The sequence below is a fragment of the Danaus plexippus genome, chromosome Z, assembly GCF_018135715.1.
Source record: "Danaus plexippus chromosome Z, MEX_DaPlex, whole genome shotgun sequence".
Taxonomy (NCBI): domain Eukaryota; kingdom Metazoa; phylum Arthropoda; class Insecta; order Lepidoptera; family Nymphalidae; genus Danaus; species Danaus plexippus.
Window position 1 is genome coordinate 6,265,206 of NC_083559.1, and position 20,686 is coordinate 6,285,891.

General features: G+C 28.4%; 2 protein-coding genes across 3 annotated transcripts; one reads left to right on the plus strand and one right to left on the minus strand.

The window, feature by feature from the left end:
- Positions 1 to 1,503: 1,503 nt before the first annotated feature.
- LOC116777632 (uncharacterized) lies at positions 1,504 to 8,174 on the plus strand. The gene is made up of 8 exons (XM_032671294.2): positions 1,504 to 1,592; positions 3,850 to 3,958; positions 4,030 to 4,126; positions 4,330 to 5,618; positions 6,272 to 6,364; positions 6,487 to 6,664; positions 6,917 to 7,055; positions 7,123 to 8,174. Coding segments are annotated over exons 1-8 (2,451 nt in total). The 5' UTR covers positions 1,504 to 1,590; the 3' UTR covers positions 7,667 to 8,174.
- A 663-nt stretch (positions 8,175 to 8,837) lies between these two features.
- LOC116777985 (band 7 protein AAEL010189) lies at positions 8,838 to 19,042 on the minus strand. 2 transcript variants are annotated; one of them, XM_032671819.2, is made up of 7 exons: positions 18,955 to 19,042; positions 18,505 to 18,614; positions 14,582 to 14,654; positions 14,166 to 14,248; positions 12,784 to 13,043; positions 9,969 to 10,149; positions 8,838 to 9,761 (listed from the first exon to the last, which is right to left on the minus strand). In XM_032671819.2, the coding sequence occupies exons 1-7, from the start codon at positions 18,974 to 18,976 to the stop codon at positions 9,663 to 9,665; spliced, it is 828 nt and encodes a 275-aa protein (XP_032527710.1). In that variant the 5' UTR covers positions 18,977 to 19,042; the 3' UTR covers positions 8,838 to 9,662. The 2 variants fall into 2 exon arrangements, with proteins under 2 accessions (XP_032527710.1, XP_032527709.1); XM_032671818.2 differs by lacking the exon at positions 18,955 to 19,042 and adding an exon at positions 18,683 to 18,841.
- Positions 19,043 to 20,686: the final 1,644 nt, after the last annotated feature.

Below are 20,686 nucleotides of genomic sequence, written 5' to 3' on the forward strand. Positions count from 1 at the left end.
ATTAATTTTGGAAATAAGGTATCTACTTTTGACAATCATTTCGATAAAACTATTTCATAGGTAGGTACTTATATTATCTAAATTAGGGATGGACATTTTAGTAAAAACGTTGAGGTGTTACTTTCTAGGTTGTTTTATAATTTGAATTAAGATTAAATATAAGAATTATGGACTTTTTGTTGAAAATATTTACAATTTATTTATGATATTTCTACTTAATTTATCGGTTTAAAATTGGTTTTATACAGAAAGATTTAATGTTTCCTTACGCGAAATTACATTGGCCTTAAGTTATTATACCTAGTTATTTATACAAAATTAATCTGTTCTTTATACTTTATAGTTATATCGTAATTATGGCAGTGCCTGCGTATGTTAGGGTACGTTTACACCACGACACATTAAATGGTATACTCACTGGTTACATTGAGGATCTCTGTAAGAACTGAATAAATGAATGCCATTTATTGTCACACTTTAATATGGTGACAAAGCGCTTAGTGTTTGTAAAACATTTCGAACAGGTTTAAAAATTTTGCAACATTAGAATACAAAAATGATATTTACGACACAAGCAAGCAAGGATAAGGCGCAAGGACACTTTATATTTGTATCAGTATATTCTACCTAAATGTTCTATAGAAGTTTATTTTCTTTGAGTAAAACATTCAGCGATCAGCTCTATTATTTTTGCTTTGAATCCTGTGGCTTAATATTATAAATAGAAATTAAGGCTGTCTTATCGCCGAGTGGCTACTTCGAACAGACCAGGACTAAGTAACATATACTTTTATGAATTAAGTAGCTTTAGGTAGTAAAACAAATTCAAACAAATACTAGTGGTACACACATATATAATAATATAAAATAAATATTAAGAAATAAACTAACCTATAAAAATAAAAATAAATACTTAGAATGACGAGAAAAAAATATTTCTTTCGATTTTCTTTTTTTGCGGTTTTTGTATAGCAATCGTTATCACTATACCGGCTGCACGACGTTCATTTATGAGGATGGAGCGTCACTAACTAGTTTGTGTGTGAATAACTCAGACACAATTTGCGTACACTTATAATCAGACACTTTTCAAATATAAATATTGAGCACTATTATGAACAGTAGAGACATTATTGTTTCATATTTATGTCAGTCAAGACGACCCATTTAAAAAAAATTAATTGTTTGTTTTTTGATTTTCCATTGTATTTGACGTTATAAAAATAATTTAGACAAATATATAATTTGAAATTGGAGTCATTCCAATTAAGTTTATATATTAAAAGTAATAATTAATTTTAAGGGAGTTAAATGTATATCCAACATATTGTAGGCAAATTGTAATTAGATTTTTTATTAAGTATTATTTTTTAGAAGTTATAATTCAAAAAATACTATTATAAATACAGTACAAGTAATTCTAAACTTAATTCTTTTTGTCTTTAGTTTTACATATACATACTTTTCGATATTATTAATATTTCCTGTTGATTAATTGACGTATATACGTACTATATTGACTTGTCTACATTTATGGTAATATTTTTTTGAAAAACTTTCATTTTCTCGAAGTTCTTACGAAAAAGAATAATGTAAGTAAAATTAAAAAATATTTATTATTAAACGAAATATAAAATAATGGTTTTACAGATCGCCATTAAGGTAAAAAATATGTTTGATCGAACTAATTATAATTCTAGATTTTTCTCTGTATATCATTTTTCGTTACTGACCGCTTACATAATTCGTGTCTCTTAAGGAAGACTATTCAGCTCCCTATTTTTGGTTTTATAATAATGCTCAATGCAATCAGCATTATTTTTGAAATTCTTAAATACACTTAACCACTGTTTCGTATTTAGACATTTTTTGTTTCCAGTTCATATCACCCTCTCACACAACAATTTTGTTGAAGAGATTATATTTTTGTTTTATTGATTTTTCTAAATATTTATTTCTATATTACTTTTTTTAGATTTTTTATTCGCAGAAGTGTCTCCAATAATTTACTATTTTTTTTCTTTTTATGTAGGTATAAGGGGTTTATATGTATTACAAATAAATGTTCTGCATATTTATAAGATTTCATTATTTCTGTTTAGCGTCGTATTATGATTTTAATGAATCTCCTAATCTCATCTTGTAAATTTATCTTCTGGTATCCGTTTATGAATTTATTTAATTGCTAAGGATTTTGTGTTGAATGATTTATGTTTGATAGATTTTTTTTAAACTTTTATACAAAATCTCCTACAAATCTTCAAGGTTTTGAATAGAGTTGTTTAAATAGTGATATGGATATACACGTATAGTAATGTTTATATATTTCGTTACTTTTTAACGTAAAGGTGTAAGGATAAAATGCAAGGTGTCCGAGTGAAGATTTGAACAAACTTGATTATTTCATCAATCCATAAATATCTATATTTAATAAAACGTTTTCATTGGTTTCCGTAGTCGAGAAATAAAACTATTTTCTTAAAAAAAAATCCAAAAACAAGTAAATATAGCTAGTTGTGTATACAAGAAGGAAATGCGGGTCTCAGCCGCTGCCGGCTCCAGGCAGACCACGATTCCGTTGACGCTGACAGTACTCAAAGCTTAATCGAAGACAAAGAAAATTGGGGCTGAACAGCGTTGGCTTTTTAAATATTTTCTTTGTTTCTCGTAGAAGTCTTGAAACATCCAAGCTGAAAAATAATTTGAAAAGATAGCATCTAGAGAAAGTAGGTTAAGGAAAATAGAAGGAAAAACCAGATCGCTCGCCTGCCAGTTATGTAACGAAAATAAAAAGGAAAAGTACATTTCACCAGATAATTTGGTCTCAAAGATATTTTGAAATGGTTTGATGTTAATGATCTAATTTAAGGGCAATTTAATAAGATATTAATCAGATAGTGGTTATTAAATAGACAATCAGAAAATCAGATCGTGATTATTAAAATCATTACTTCATGTTCGTTTATAATTAACTAATTTCTTGTGACAATTACGTTAATGTAACAAAACATTACACGGGCTGAATTTTCGATGTTTCCGAATATAAATTTTAAATTTAAGTTATGTACAGGATTATGTGAAATCCATATAATTTTTGGAATAAAGTTTCGCGGATTTTCGAACAGCGTAATATCACAATTATAAACCAAACAACGTGGTGACGTTATGTGAAATATAGAGGTCATGTCACTTGAAGGATTGACCAGATTTAGTTCGAAACTCACTAACAAAAAAAGAGAGAGGGAGAAAGAGAAAGATTTAGTACGATTGAAGAACTTGAGGTACAAGGCCTTAAAAAAGAATATAAGTCCTGCTACTACGAAATGTTATACTTGCTATTTATATTTTATTATATTAATAATAATAATGATATGGCAAGAATATTTAGAAATGTTTTTCTGATCTCTCAGCGATTTAGAATGACAAGACTGAAGACAGTAAATATATTGGACATTATAACAGAGAATATTTAAGAAAAATCTTCATTGAATTGATGTCAAATATGAAAAAAAATATTACATTGAATCAACAAGTTTATCTTTATAACTAAAAGCTTACATTTTTATTTATTGATCTTAAGTTACTTATAAAAACTACTTTTAATTATTGATGCTATTTTAATTGTTGTTCATATTGTTTTAATTGCGGTTTCATTGATGAATTAAACCTTAGATAGTCACATTTGAGGTTGCTGATTTTTTAAAAACGTAATATACATTACATATCATTTGGAAGGATCATCAAGGAAGTACAAGAATATTTTGATATGAGGTTTATCTACCTATACACTAATTAAACTTATTTAAACTAACAATGCATATCTTTTAAACATTCGTTTTTTTTGTTTAGGGACATCAGTTGTAAGATCTGTAAACACGCATCAGGTGATGACTTTAAACAGATTGCCCATTTGAAAACTTCTGGTTTAGTAATATATGTTTATTACGTTGATTCAAAGGTAAAATATTTTTTTGTATTTATTAAAGTGATCCAGTTATAAATTTTATTTAGAAATATAACTTCTTGTAGCAACAAAAAGCGTACGATGAATATAGTTTAAATAACATAATTTTACACAACACCAGCAATAAGAATCTTAAAAGGTTGGATTATATCATGGAGCTATGTAAGTAAAAGAGAAAAGTCAAAGTAATAGGCATTAATTGCATGGATTTCTTTTACATATTTTTAATACTTTATTTAATTATCCAGATATTTACTAGTATTTTTCATTTTATGTATGACTCAATTACTAAAAATTATCGTGGATGTCATTTGTATAAAATAGTCCTAAAGGATCAATTCTTTTAACTTTAAATATTTTTGCAGGCCAATATAGAACCAAATGTTTTAAATGTAAAATGCTTATTCAACGAATCCGAAATGCTATAGATGAAACATCTATAATAAATAAAAACGAAGTTATGGGAGTGTGCGATTATTGTAAACGCTCGAACCAAAAACATCAATGTCAGAGATGCCAATATATAATAGAAAAGTTCCTTCAGAATAAAGTCGCAGAGCGTACTAATCGTGAAGAGCAGTTGAGGTTATGGATATCAAAGATACAAAGTAGTTTTATTTCGCTATTTGGAGAAAATGTTATTTGTAAACATAATAATTATTTGGAAAATGTATCAAAGACAAAGTTTTCTAAGTTATTAAGCTTAATGAATTCGCCATCTTCAATGAGACAACCCAAAATAGAAGAATTTCCACAGTTATTTGGTCTATCAGAAGCTGGACTTGATGTAAATGAAAGAAAAAAAGTTATAGAAGATTTAGTTACCAAATTTAAAAATAGTTTTGATAATAATCCTGAATTAGATTTAAGTACTTCCTCGTCATCAGAAAGCGAATGTATTTGTAAATATTTTGGAAAAAGTAAGACTGATGAAGATCTGGATAAATTAAGTGTAATTTCGGCTCCAAAAGAGAAGGCTTCTTTAAATATATTGCCAGCGGTCAAGGAAAAAGAAACTAAATCAAAAATTACAACGACTACGGATGAAAATCAAAAACAAAATGATAATAAAACTACAAAGTCTATTAAATCTACTAAACACAGTACCGATACGAAATCACAATTAAAAGAACGACCGTCCAAAACGAACAAAAAAGTTGAACCGGCCGACACGCAAGACCAGGAAGAAAAGAAACAAAGAAAAACTCAGCGAAAGGATAGCAATACTCCTGTTAGTAAAAAAAAGCGTAATTCTGAGTATCTACAGATGTTGGAATTATTAAAAGAAAAAGAAAGAGAAAGAAATAAAAATATGAACCTACTTAAAAAAGAAAAGGTGCCTACTTTGCCTGAAATAAAAGATTTACCTGTCTTAAATAAAAAAGCTGTAGTTAAAGATGAAAATGTCGATTCTCAATATTCCGAGAGTATATTGGAATGTAAAGATAACCGTTCAGTTACTGGTAATAAAGTGATCAGAGGAAATAAAATAATCCATTGTGATCCTCATGTTCGTCATACTGAAGAAACCTTGCAACTGCCAATGCTATATAACGTTAAAATAGATTTGACAACACCAAAATATATAAAGGAATCTTCTTTATCAACTGCCTATGAAGACAAAAATAAAAAGCAAATGATAGTAGAAGATGGTGTAAGTATAACTTTATTTGTTTTATTAACAGGAATTGTTTAAGAAAAAGAATTGTTTAAAATAATGTTATTTATGTTTTAAAGAAAGCCATTTTAATTAGGATATCTTTACTTTCCATGTTACACCTTATTTTTATTCAAACCTTCAAACTAAAAGCCTACTAAAAATTACAATCGTTATGTAATTAAGTTAATCCATTACTAATACTGTCTGGAGTATTAACTAACATAGTTGTTTTATGTTAGCTTATTAAAAAAATCACAAATACAAGTGATTTATTATGTGCTACGTTTTAAAAAAGGAACTCTTTCCGATAAATTAAAGCCTATCACTACAATACATATAATTAATACATATCTATGTAGTATGTAAGTATGTTGTTGCACCGATATCATTATGTAAAGCAAATTAAAAGGAATATAATTCGAATAAACATAATATTTATAATTAAAAACTTCAAAATCACTTATAAATTTTATATTAAATTCGGGATATATAATCTTGTTTTGTACGTGTTAGTCCATACCGTACTTGTATAAAATAAGTGGAAAAAAATGTTAAAATACACTTATAACTTTAGACCCGGCGGTCTATTACCTAGATCGCATTAGGTAAACGTTATTCTATTGAATAAATGACAACATTTTCCACAGATTGGTTCTGGAGTTATAAGATATGAATTGTCTAATCGGGAGTTCATTGACAAGGGTTGGACAAAATTGCCTACAAATAAAGTAATGCGTCGGGTAAGAGAAATATAATACTATTACTTTCTTTTTGATCTGTCTGAATATAATAGACATTCAAGTAGATAAATTTTGATATATTTGATTTAATTATGATAAATTTAATTATTTTTTTCCTTTAGATGAACATTTATAAAATGTTACCGGCATCAATGTCTGCAGATTGGTTCAAATTATTCAAAAATAGTAAATCCTTATTCTATGACACCGGAGAAAAGTTAGCTGAAATATATGATAACGGAAGTGGACGATGGTTTTATAAGGACGGAAATGTTGCTCTGGACGTTCAGAAAGAGAAAGGTATAGAAATAAGTATTAAATAATTATTTATAATATTTTCTGGCTATGAATAAAAGTTTGTTTAATATTAAAGTTTGCTTTATGTAAAAATTAAATAATAACCAGTTTTATAATACGATATACGTAGATATAAAATTCTTGTTTTATTACATAACTTTTATTATTTTCAAATAGAGAACACGGATTTTGGATTATATTTTTTATTGAATATAAATAAATACAAAACTTTTAATATGTTTTTTCTTAACAAAGGGGCTGAAATGGTAAGGCGTTATATTGTGTACAGTTCCGTCGAAGCTGCAAATGTTTGTAAGAATGAACCCATTACAATTCTAGCGTGCTTCGACTATCTCGGGAATGGTGTGATATACGATCATAAGGGCAATGTCAGGTAATTTACTTCTAATATTGATATTCCAATAATTTTTATGTTTTATTACTACAGCTTATAATTCCAGGTTGAAGTATAACCAATCCGAGGGCCTCGTGCTTGATAAAAACATTGCCCCATTGGGTCGATGGAAATGGCATTCACTAAACGATCCTCCTGTTTTACAGCGTGTTTTTATTAACACGTACGATAAATTTGATAATACGGAATACATCGAGGATGATTCGGTTGGAGCTCTAAAGCCTCTAAATGAAGACATGATTGCCATTGAATTAGATAATTTTTTGAAGGAAAAAGCTCATAAATTGTTGCAAGAGTTTAAACCATTTCAGATAAGAATGAAAATTATGAAGCTTAATAACTTCTTTTCGTTAAGAATTATTGATCAGACAAATATTTTCCTTCTGTTCCGCTGTGACAGGGCTTTTTTGAGAATAAACATCGGAATGTTGTTAAAGAATGACGAAATAATCGATACCGACATTGCGGAAGTTTCAGATGTTTCCACTCCATATTGCAATAATCGTCCTAAATCTCCAAGTTTAATTAATATACAAAAGACCCTCAATAACGTAAGAAGCTATTATAGTAGTTCTAAGAGACGTAAATAAACATTTAGATATAAAGGTTTATGGACAAGAAAGAAAATAATATAATTCATAGCATAATGGGAGGCGGTATTTGTAATATTTTTTTTGTAAGAATTTCTTATATTTTTTAAATATTTTAAGTGTTTGGTAGTATATTAAAGTTTAATTATTTATTTTGTTTTTTTTTTTTTACTTTCGCTTCACTGATAGACCGGAAAGCGTTATTCCGTGAGATAAGTTCAATTTGGCACTGTACACCATGTTGGGCGCTATTTATCATCGACGGATCGATACTAGAACAATGGAGTTTGCTTTTGTTTCATTCTGCAGGCTACTACGATCGCTTTTTAAAAAAAATAACTGGAGACTGAGTTCTTTTGTTACCATTTTAATAATGTCCAAGTGATTCTAGATGAATGTAAAATTTTTGAAGTATTAAGGCTCTAGTTTTTATGCCTTGGCTTACTAAATTATATTAATGCACTTATTTATACAGACGTATTTAGTAATTTAAAAGTCTATCTATCAAATAACCACTAATATACTAATAACTAGTATAATTTTAAGATAATGACAGTACGAATTTTAATTAACAACTCTAAATTTGTTGATTTTTATTTATGATTATAGTATTAATACAAATATTCTACTAACAGTTTTCATTAAGAATTTTATTTTTTCATAAATATTGAATAAATGTCTATCTCTTTGTTTTCACGTGCGATTTAGACGTAAATTCAAAGAAATCATGACAGATTTTCTTTATGATCTACCTTATAAGTATAATGTCTTATTAGTAATTATTATTTAAAATGTAATATTAGGTTCAACATATATATGTTACATTGAAATTGCGTAATTGTGTATGCCTGAGTAAGCGTTTGTTAGTAAGTAAGTGTAATATGTAAACCTTTTTTAAATACTCTACTTCTGTCAGGTAAATACAATTACTTAGAAACTAAATGTGATTTTGACACAGTTTGAAGTTTCATTTCTGAGTTGTCTTATTAAGTTTTGTGATATTTAATCGATACGAAAGTTTGTGTTGAAGTCATAGCTAAAAAAAAGAATATATTTGACAAAAGACCGTCATTTCTTTTTAAGTTTAAATATAATTTATAATGTAAATATATTACCAAAAACCTTAATTCTTGTTTGATTCTGGAAATGAGAAGATCATTAAAACATGCAATAAATATATTAAGATGCCTTTATTTGAGAATTTTAATTTTTCAAATTTCAAATTAATTGTAAAGGTAAATATTAGAATTTATTTTGTTGTAAGTTGTTATAATAAATTTCGGTGTTTATAAAAATGATAAAATTGGTGCACTTGTTACAATGCAAGTTTTAACAGTATACTGTGATGTGGTATCAAATTATTGTATGTTGTAAGCCTTTTGCTGCCGGTCTCATTCAAACATATATTTTGACCGAATGTTAAGGGTTAAAAAATGTATACCACAAAATATATATTAATAGAATTTAATAAGTGTGACATAGTGCGTCTCTAAAGTTTTCTTTTTATATCGTCTACGATTTAAGAATGTTATAATATGGTGCTTCATATATTTCTACAGGTCCTATTTTTTATTAAACATTAAATTTTTGTTTAGTAATATATCAGTCCACGACATTTAAACTTATAACGATATATCAAATGCAATATAATTAAAGTATTTAAAAAAATAATTATAAAAGACACAAATTTTTATTCAACATTTCATTTTAAACACATAAATCTTAAAACATGTCTCCCATTAGATAAAACATACAACATTTATTAATATATCAGTTAATAACTTCAAAGTTGAATAAGTATGGTATTGATATGATAATTAGATTAAATTCATATAATTCTTTTGTCTACAATAAAAGTTTTTAAATATATCACTATGATATTAAACATTTCAAATATAAATGAGTGTGTTATACATTTAACTAACACCTAGTTGTTTTGTTCTTACGTGAACAACTCTTCTCGATTGAGATGTGTAATATAAGAATTATAAGATAATTAGTATTCTTCTTTCGCTTTTATGAAGTAAGTTAATAGGTCGATGGGCAGAGGGAAAACGATAGTTGAATTCTTCTCTGCAGATATGGTATTTAAAGTCTGAAAAATAAAATAAAATTAACATTACATACACTTGGTATTGGTAAGGCGTGGTTTTTTTATAATAATCATAAATGTAATATTTTATTTTCATAAATAAATTTTATATTTGGAAGATTGAAGATTTATAACTCTACATTTGTTTTTCTTAAGAAAATCTTTCTATTGTATATTTTATGCTTGCCAACCTTAAAATTAAAATATTACCTGCAAGTAACGCAATTGGAGAGCAGCGGGGCTATCCCCTATGACTTCGGATGCTTCTCGAAGCGCGCGTGAAGCCTTCTGTTCGCCCTCTGCAGCTATAACTTTCGCACGCGCCTCTCGTGCCGCCTCTGCTTCAGCAGCCATTGCACGCTGAAGCTGTACCGGCAGACGGACATCCTTGCTATTGTATGAAATTATAGTCATTGATATTGAGATCAACAAAACATTATAGTCATTGATTAACGTTTTGGAATAAATAATCCTGATGACATAATATGTTATACATTATTCATAAAATTTATATTCTTTGAATTTAAACCATGCAGTCGTTTCGTTAGACATTTCGAAAAGCAAGTTTGAGGGGTATTAAATAAATAAAGTTCTATGCTGAAGTTGTAATCATTGACTTTTATCTTTGTTTAACCTAGAAACGGAATCACTTACAGGGTACCAATGTTTCCACTATTTATTATGTGTTTAGCAGAAATAGGTCAACTGGGAATACAAACTGGCTTGTGATCGAAATGTGAGCTTGTATAATAAGCAAAATATCATGCTTATCACATGAATTTTATATTCATGTTAGGTTTCCTAAAATCATTTATTATGTAACATAACGAATTTTTCTTTTTTCTGGTTTTTCTGTTCTTTTACTCCTATTATTATCTACTTAAATCATTATAAAACTCTTGTATAAGCCTCCAGTTTACATTAAATCGGTTACTGTTTTTGTTGTTTAAGAGTATATACACAACGATGTAAAGTAGCCAAAATCTTTTCTAAATACTTTCTTCATATTAAAGACAACTAGTCACCTCAATTTTTATGTGGCTCACCGATGCTACTGGGAATTAGTAGAATTATTTAAAGCTTTATCATTCATTATAACAGCCCCTGTCTGTTATACTAATATTTTTTAACTGAGTAAAAACAAAAATAATCATACTTATGAAACAATTTGGGCCTCTATCTTTTTTCTTTGTATCGGAATTCAAGCAACAAAGCCTGGTTCCCAAAAACTGAGTCTGAAGATTTAACCACAACATGAATCAAAACGTAACGTTAAGTATCTTAAAAGGTGAAAGTGAATTTTCATTATTAAAGTTATACTGAAATCATAAGAAAGTATCTAATTTGTATACACGATAATTTTTTTCCATATAAGTTAATTCTCGACCATTTTCAATTAATTATTTAATAACGGTATTCCACGCGATCCAGATTTATTAAAGTTACAATATGTTGTGTTAAAATCCAAATTATAGTTGCCCTGTGTGACGTACAGCTTGTGTCCGTATAACAAATAATATTGACTACAGTTGATATCGATTGTTTTGAATACTAGTCCATTGCCGAAGCCACAATCAACTCTCCCATTATCTATGTTGTTGTGGAATTACATTGATATTTATCATTGAAATTGGTTTAGAATTTTGATTTTGATAAATATTATGACAGTTTGATTTGGTGTTAATTTTGTTATATTCTCATGTTCCATATTTATTTATGAGGAAGACCCATATTAACGTTAGTTATTATCACTTAAGCGTACTTCTCTAAATAAAATTCTATCTTTCTTTCATTTTATTTCCAAGACGTTTAAATTGAGAACTCATTCTATTTTCGAATGAATAAAGGATGATTATCGACAATCGACGACGTTTGTCAGGTTGTAACGTGGTTATATCGTAACTATCACGTTGAAATTATCGATTGAAATGATGCCTTTGTATTGTTGTTGATGAAATAGTGAATTATTTTAATTTTTAGATTGAAGTTTTCAGTTGATGACTGTCTGCCTGTGTATACGTCTGTCTGTGCATTTGTGTGTCGGTCTGTATCATCGCTACTCTAAAACCGATCCACCGATTTCGAAGAGTTAATCATCATTTGAAAACCAGTTTTCCTACGGTGTTTCATTGTATGTAATCCATTGTATTTCGATCCAGCAGAGTAAGAAGCACAAGTTATTTACCAAAATGATGTAACGCTTTTCTGACGTACCCATGATTATTCGATTAGGCGCTTCACAGTTGCTAGTATGAATGCTAAATTAATGTTCAAGTGATTTTAAAACCTGAATAAAATTTAGTAATAACTTCATATTTTTTTATAATTTACACATCTTATGCATGAGTTCTTGGAGTATATATTAAATTGTATGTGCTTTCTTTGTACGTTTGTATTTTTAATGAAACCCCTGCGCTATTTATATATGAAGAAAATAGATATGTTAACAAAATAATTTCTGAGGCTAATGTGATTAATTTAATACAATAAATTACAATTTTAATTTGAAAAAGTTCTTGTATGTCATATTCTTCCTATTTTTCTCTTCTACACAACAATTTATTTGTTATATGCGTATTTATGTAAAAAAGAGCATATTCTTTTGCTAGACTGACAAATAGAAACAAAACAAAAACAAAATCGAAATCTAATCGTACAGTTTTATTCCGATAAAAGATAATATATACAATAGATCTATAAAATTATGTAATATGTTCAATGGAAAGAATGCAAATAAATAACAGTTTGTTTTATGGAATTTAAAAACGATGCAAGATACAAAAATAAGTTTTGTTTGTGATGAATTTTCTAGAAATATATTTGGTCGCACACCTATACATGAAATATCTAAAATAAATATACATATATAGTAATTACTTACATACCCACATTTACTGTAATTATGCAGCAGTCTGCCAAGAAAATTTATTTTATCAAGACCTTTGTTCTCTGAAACCCGAACTTGCCCCAGTTTAACAGTGCACTTATGAAGCAGTCTCCCAAATGTATAGAATAATGTACTTACATTTCAACTCGCTCGACTTTAATTCCCCAGGCTTCGGTTGCTTCGTCTAAGGATATTTGCATATTCCCTGATATAGTCTCACGTTCACTGAGAATTTCATGAAGCGGTCTTGTACCCATTGTGTTACGGAGTGTGGTTTGAGCTAGAAGCCTAGTCGAATGGTGGGCGTTTTCGACATTGGCAATAGATATGGTAGCGTTGTGTACCCGATAGTAAACAACGGCGTCGACAGAGACCGTCACGGAGTCCTTGGTAAGAACCTGGTCGGAAAAACCGATATTGGGTTATATATTGTTAAATTTCATAAACTTTTTAAAAGATTTATGTTTTTTTTCATTGTGCAAAAAATGGAGGCAAAAATTCGTTAGTAAAAGGACCGACTCTAATTGTTAAATACTCTTTATACATTTTAAAAGACTAAAAGTAAGTATGAATAACTTTGTTGATTGTTACTTCTAGCGACAATTTGTTAATTTAGAAATAGTTTTTAAGTCAAAGCTTATTTCTTTATAGTACTTAGTTTATACAAACCAAATATATTTAAAATTTATAACTTTTATTTAATTAAATCACAGACCAAATTATTATCAACGCATAATTTGTTGAACAAGTAATTTTCTCAAATATGGCTGACCCAATTTTGCTAAAATGTAAATGGAAATACCGCAGCAGTTTAACTTACAAATTAAAAAAAACGATTCACATTCGGCAACATTATCGCTTTAAAATATGCAAAGAAAAAATACTATCGAATTAAAAACCACCTTCTGTTTAAAGACAATTAATAAAATCGATAGGAAAATACATAACCGTATTGTCGTTAAATTTATAATTGATGGAAAAGAAATATACAATTGAAACCAAGGTTTCAATTAAATAAAATAGCTATTGTAGCTATTATTATAAATAATTGATTTGTTAGTTACCGGAGTCTACCACTTTTAACATCAATCATTTAAAGTTATACAAATTTTGTTTCAATTAAAAACTACCTAAAGCAAATTATTTTAATTGAATTTATGTTGCAATCATATTATAATGTCCACAATTACAATTTTAAGGTTATACAAGAAATATTTTGAATGGTAAAATCATTTAAAAATAACTACGTTTATCAGATTTACGTTCTGTCATTCCAACTTCCTTGTAATAACCGTAATCACCAGAGCAATTCAGGAGACAATTAATTAAATCTCGTAGTTAACCATATTATACTTGATGATATAAAGACTTGATTGAACCATATTAACAAACATATTATACTTGAAATGTGTACGCGGGAGTTCAGACTCAAGCATAACTCAGAAATGAATTCTTATTCACCAATAATGATATCTAAAATTTTCGCTTGTATTAAATTCACCAATATTTTATTCACTTACTTCTTGGGGTGGTACGTCATATGTTCGAGTACGGAGATCAACACGTGCGTATGAATCTATGCATGGCAGAATGAAGAATATGCCTGCAATTAAGTATGATTTAGTCAGAGTTTATGGTACCTAATTGTCAACCACATGAAATATTTACATATATTCAATTTTTATTATTAAAAATTTGTTTGGCTCTGTTTATTAAATTTATTTTTCAATAACTGTATTTAAATTTATTTTGAAGTGAAAAAATTGAGAAAAATTTATTTACACAAAGTATATAGAAAGCCGCAGAACAAATATATGTTCTCTATTAAATATTAAGTGCGAAATATGTGTTACTTTTTCAAACATTCTTTTTTATATTGAAAAATCATGGTTCAACTTATGAAAATAAAAAAGATAAAAAATTCAACAATACTCACCAGGACCCTTGGCTCCGCCTGAAAGTAATCTTCCTAAGCGAAAGATAACCGCCCTCTCGTATTCTTGCACAACCTGTATTTAAATCTTTTAATGAAACTTACCCACAAGGAAAGAAGTTTCTATGGACATTGAACAGGTACCAGTAAATATGATGATCATAATGGAAGAATTTGATGATAGCAGTGGACAAATAAATTTTTCATTGCAATCTTTAACTCAGGAATAATTTGGTTCTCGGAATATTCTCATTTTACATTCCTTTAGTATTTCTTCCAGGTGTTGTAGAGTTTTTTTTTAATTTTAGAGTCTTAAACTAAGACGTCATTACAAAGAATTCTCGACCGGACATGGATAAAACCATTTCTAGGGATTCAAAAATGATTATAGTTTGCGAATATCATGATTTTAATCATATGTAGTTCCAATGATTTATATTTTATTGAGTGATTCGATTTCGAAAAATATGCACAAAAGTTCCAAAATCAACAAAAGCTTCTACTACAGAAAAAATATTTCAAATTAAATTTGGTAAAAGCAAACAATTCGAGTTTGTTTTTGTAACGGCTGGGATAAAACAAAAGTTTCACAGCAAAAGTGCGAACTTCATGGACCAGTGCTGGTATGAATATAGATCAGGCGTTCAAAATTCCTCTGAAAGTAGCAGTAAATTTCAGCAAAACGGAAGCTTTTATGATGTTACTGTAGACTTTAAATATATCACATATGATATTAAACAAAATAGTTTCAAAATTCACATTATGTTTCTACCCCACTATTGTATCGGTATAAATAGTATTATTATATTTGGATTATATAATATTCTTAAAGCTATGATATATGTAAATTTCCAAGTACAAGTGTTTTTTCTTAAAATAAGTCTTTTATTAAAAAAAGAATATATTCTGTTATACAAAAAACAATAAAAACTATAAAACTTTATTCTCAAAGTTTGATGTTGACTTAAAAAAAAACAATATAATTTAAATTATTATTTTAAAATTAGAAGCTAAAACTACATTTCTATAAATAGTTAAACAATCTTACAGATTGATTTCAGAAATATGATTAGCCTTAAAAAATTGTCTACTGAAAAAATAAATATTGAACTGAAGGAAAATATATTCGAAGATAAATATTACATTTTTACCGAGATACATTCTCAAATATTTTATTAAAGCTGACAATCGATAGTTAAGGAGACTATTCTGCGGAGTTCTCGAGTCGCTGAAGTCATATAATGAAATGAAATGAATCGTGGCAAGATATTGAAAGAGAAACGACTCAAGCGGCAATATCGACTGGGATAGAATCAACACAGTATGGCGGTTTTAGAGAATTTACAAATTCCATTTAATAACAGTTTGCTATTTTTTATGTATGGGCTAGTATTTTAATTCTTATTCAATAGAATACTTATTCGAGTCTCTAGACTAGTATCGACCTCATTAGCTTTTGCAATAACATACATATTTTTTTATTTTCAAAAAATAAGTGACAATACAATGAAGAGGTATTGGCTCAATTGCCATTGCTAGATGTGCAATATTTTGCAGCCCGTGAAAAAATATATAGTACCTAACATCTCGGTAGCTGATCTTGCTCCTAAATTTAAATATCAGAATTTTTGTTGTGTTATTCAAATATTAAACATAAAAGATTTTTATAATACTTAGGTATTAAGATATTACAATATTTGTTCTGGTAATAGCTCATAGCTAATAAGATTTACTAAAACTGCCAGTCAGCGATTAGGGGCTTTAATATGAAAATCAAACTTCTCCACCAAATGTGGGTCAAGAGAAAAGGTACACTTAGAGTACATTTAGCTCATTTATTGACCTATTTTCATGTAAATGTAAAGTTATTTTTTGGTCAAACAGGTGACAAAAACGGTAGAAATACAATTGTGAATTTCTTGAAAATATTTCTACTTTCGCTCCTTGGTTGTAAAATAGAATAAGGGGTTAGAAATTGAAATTTATTTTATTATTATGTTTAATATTTTTTTCGCGTTCTTTAAAATTAAATCATCTCATCATAACTGTTTTGAAAACACTAACAATGTTATTATAGGCGTTGAAATTTTACATTGATTTCCATTATCCCATTATAAAAGTGAAATAATTCTTAAATTCATCTACGAGTATTACAGCAGGAATGGAATCTGCGACTTCTGGAATTTCCTGGTTCCACAGCTTTACTAAGCTTTTATATATCACTACGTCACTTAAATAATTTTTCTTCCACTTTACTTACTTGAATTTTATACCTTTACTGAAGCTTACTTTTAAATAAATTTTGTTTAAGTCAGGAAGCGATGTGTGCGTATGAATATGTACATACGTATGTACCTATCATCATACGTATGTAGTAATCTTACATATCTATGTATGTATGTATGATTCCTGAAGTATTTTTTATCATTTTATTACTGAATTTCAAATTCAAATTACTATATATTATAGATGTATAGCAGCTATTATATCAATTATCATCAACAAAATTTAACAGAGAAGTTTTATTAATGTTCGGTTCATCTGTAATCTTTTAATTCGTCGCTTTGGGTTTATTTGTGCTCCTTTTATTATAGTTACTTGCATAGTTAGTAGTGTAGTTTAGGAATTAAATAAACTTCATATAAGTTAAAAATTCATTTTTTTTTGTTATTTAATTCGGCAATTACTTTTCATGTTAATATTTATTTTGAATAAATGAATATATTCACAGAAAACTTCCTTTACCGTACAATATATTTTAAGACATTGAGATTTTTAAATTAAAATCTGTATTTGAAATACGTTTTAACTTTACTGTAAAATGCTTGCGAACGGTGCTGTAATTAAAAAGAAGCGCGCTAAGTCAATGTTTTACAAGTCAAGTATGGGTCAGTGGAACTGCAATATATTATTTACATAAAATATCTACAATATAAGATCACAATATAAACAGAACCATGAATATTCCGAAGTCATCATGAAATTATACGTTATTTAGGTACGAACTTTCCTCTTTGATGTTTGTGTGTAGAACGAAATGAAAATGAATATGAATGAAGCAGTGACTTAATTTCTAAAGGTAATGCAGGGAACTCGGGAAAATGCAAAAAAAGCAATTGTAAGTTACGACGGAGGAATTAATTGCAGCAAGGTGAAAACGAGCAAAAATGTGTTATGTATGTATACTATTATCTTGCTCATGAATCTTTATGATTGCAACTAAGACCGTAGAAAACTATTATTTCAGTGTAATGATACACATCGAAAAAAAATTTAATTATTTTTTCGCTGAATAAAATAGTATAAAAATAAATGAAACTAATATTTTTCGGATTACTACGCGTATTTAATTATTTTAAAAACGACATACTCCCGAAGTTTCCGTTACTTTGCAGCAACAGTGATCACGGGCAGACGAGATATTTGATCTCAAAAAAAAAATATAAAAATATTTGATCTCAAAAAAAAAATTATTCGCAAGAAAGCAAGAAATGGATACATATATATTATTCTGAGAAGAATAATGTCAAATTTAAACAATAGATATAAGAAAAAGATATATATACAGACTCAATGACATATTCGATTTAAGGCAATTTTAAAAGGTTAAAATAATAAACACTACTCAGACACTACTTAAATCTAAGTACCTTCATTAATGACCTGGCCTTTCGTGGATATTAAGTTTTCAAATTTTAAGATTAACTTCCTCGAAGCAAAATAAAACCTACTTATATATATATCAGTCAGTGAATGCAACAATAATTAAATCGTATTGCTTGGTAATTTGTGTGCTTTCAATTGTTGGTATAACATTTCTTTAGTTTTCAAGCAATGAAGATCTAATTATCGACCTGCATATTATAAAAAATATAAAAACGCATAGCATTTGAATTGTAAATAATAGAATACAAAAACCAATATACCTTGAAGCATATAAACAGTGAAAACGGCATTGTCACTATTACCAATATCCAGGATAACACCACCAAAATTTTACCACATGTCTTGGATTCAGAATCAGTATCATCGTTGGCTGGGAAAGATATAAAATATTAAAAAAATATAATAGCTCTATGAATTCTATGAAACAAAGTGTCCTACTGGCTGTGATAATCGGGTACAATTGTTGTCTGCTAGACATCTCGATTAACGTAGTCATTTGTCTTTATAGCTTTTAGCTCTATAAGTTTTTGTAAAATAATTACTGTAAAGGTAACACGCAAGGGATAATTGATGGACGACTGACCTGGGGAGCGGTAATGTCCATTATGGTATCATAAAAAATGGATATGGGAAATGAAATATGTCGAACTGGTATAAGGTATAAGGGACTTTATAAAATATTAATACAGATATATCGGTTTTTCACTCACTAGTCGACTCGGCGATTACCATTGTGGTGGAGTCGGAATAACGAGCCAGGGTTGCGCTTGGTAGACGTCCGTCCTTGTCGAAAGGAGCGAGTTTACTGCCAGGAAGCTGTAGGCGTCATAGAATATGAGACGTCACGACTACGTGGAAGTCATAAAGAAGAGTGTTTTGATACAAATTTATTTTCAACCACAAAGAAATATTAACTGTTATCGATTCACATATATTAAATTTAATAGTTATATACTTTGCTTTCCAAGCTCGATCAAATATCACCTTTTCAAAAAGGCTGAAGTAGTAATATTATTTATTTAATATTGATGACCAAAAGTTTATAATGATTAAAAAAGTTAATTTTTATAATTTTGTACAATATAGTTAAATAATTAATAAGGATCTCTCCGTGTTAAATAATTTATTATAATATTTTACCACTTTAAGTACATTCTGTTGGTATCTTCATCTTTGACACAATGCGATATCATTCTGTTCTGCGGACACGGAGTTTGGGCAAGCGATAATATCTTTACTAGGGAGAAAACAATGGACGAAGTTAAGTGAGATCCTTCCTCCCTTAGATACTAAAACATCGTCAAGATGAATGTAAATCAAGAACAGTGCTGTTTTAGTCCCAATACAAGCATGACTATTGCTCATACCTATATATGTAATATTTAATAGCGATACTGCGTAGTGTCAATGTATAATATATTCAAATTGAAAATATCAAAGATAAGTGAGAAGTAGAAGTAGAGAGAAGAGAATTTCTATTAAAAAAAATAATAATTAAGCGACTATAATAGGAGAGGTAAGGTTAAACGGAAGTAATGTGATGAAACAACTTAATAGTGCGCAGTAGGTATCGCAGATAAAACATTTTGGCATATACAATTGTGGAGTTATTTTTGAAAATTTTTAAGTTGCTTGTTGTTCTGTATGATATATATTGTATGATATATATATATATATATATATATATATATATATATGTGTGTATTTCAATTATTGATACAGAAAATCAACATTTGTTAAAAACATTCATTATTAAATTTGTTTAATATAATTCCATCAAGGGTTGACATTTCCAGCGACCGCAGCATACCGAATACACGGTAAGCTTATGTTCCAAGATTCTAGGAGTGAAATTCCTCTCATTCTCTTAATACAATGTTATTATGTGCAAGTCTTAGAGTATCTACCATTTATGTAAATTTATGTAACGGATTGTCTGCAGCGCAGGAAAGGCTGTAAAGAGGACTCGATATCTTTCACAAAGACCACATAATTGAAAGTGGATCTAATCTAACAGATGGGCACTTATTGCATGTAAAACGCTTTTACTTCACGTTCTCTTAGTAACCATTTATTTTATTTATCAATCTAAATGATTTAGAAATTTCCCTTATATATTATTACTATAAATCAGTTATTTTCAGGCAATTATTGGGATAAACACTTTAGACACCAACCAAAATATTACTTCATATTTCTCTAATGTAGCGTATTAATCGTTCAAAATAATAAATAAGGTTTTTTTTTCAATCCAATATAATATAAACTAATAAAAAAATAAACCAGATGGTTTTGAATTCTTTGTATTTTTTTTCTCTAAAGCCTTGTCGCGCTACAAACGATGCGGAAATTTAAATTGGAATATATTTTTTTGTACCTGCTGAAAATGCTTCGGTTCTCATGAATTTTGTAGTGTTATGATATGTATGATATGTGATATAG

Bases quoted from the DNA above. Each gene is read 5' to 3' on its own strand.
- LOC116777632 (XM_032671294.2), top strand. The intron at 4,127-4,329 runs GTAAGTAAAAGA...ATATTTTTGCAG, and splicing joins GGATTATATCATGGAGCTAT to GCCAATATAGAACCAAATGT. The intron at 5,619-6,271 runs GTAAGTATAACT...CATTTTCCACAG, and splicing joins AAATGATAGTAGAAGATGGT to ATTGGTTCTGGAGTTATAAG.
- LOC116777985 (XM_032671818.2), bottom strand. From the start codon at position 18,740: ATGACTACGTTAATCGAGATGTCTAGCAGACAACAATTGTACCCGATT. The intron at 14,655-18,504 runs GTATATTGGTTT...ATTTAAATACAG, and splicing joins CACTGTTTATATGCTTCAAG to GTTGTGCAAGAATACGAGAG. The intron at 9,762-9,968 runs GTAATATTTTAA...TTTATTTTTCAG, and splicing joins TCCAATTGCGTTACTTGCAG to ACTTTAAATACCATATCTGC.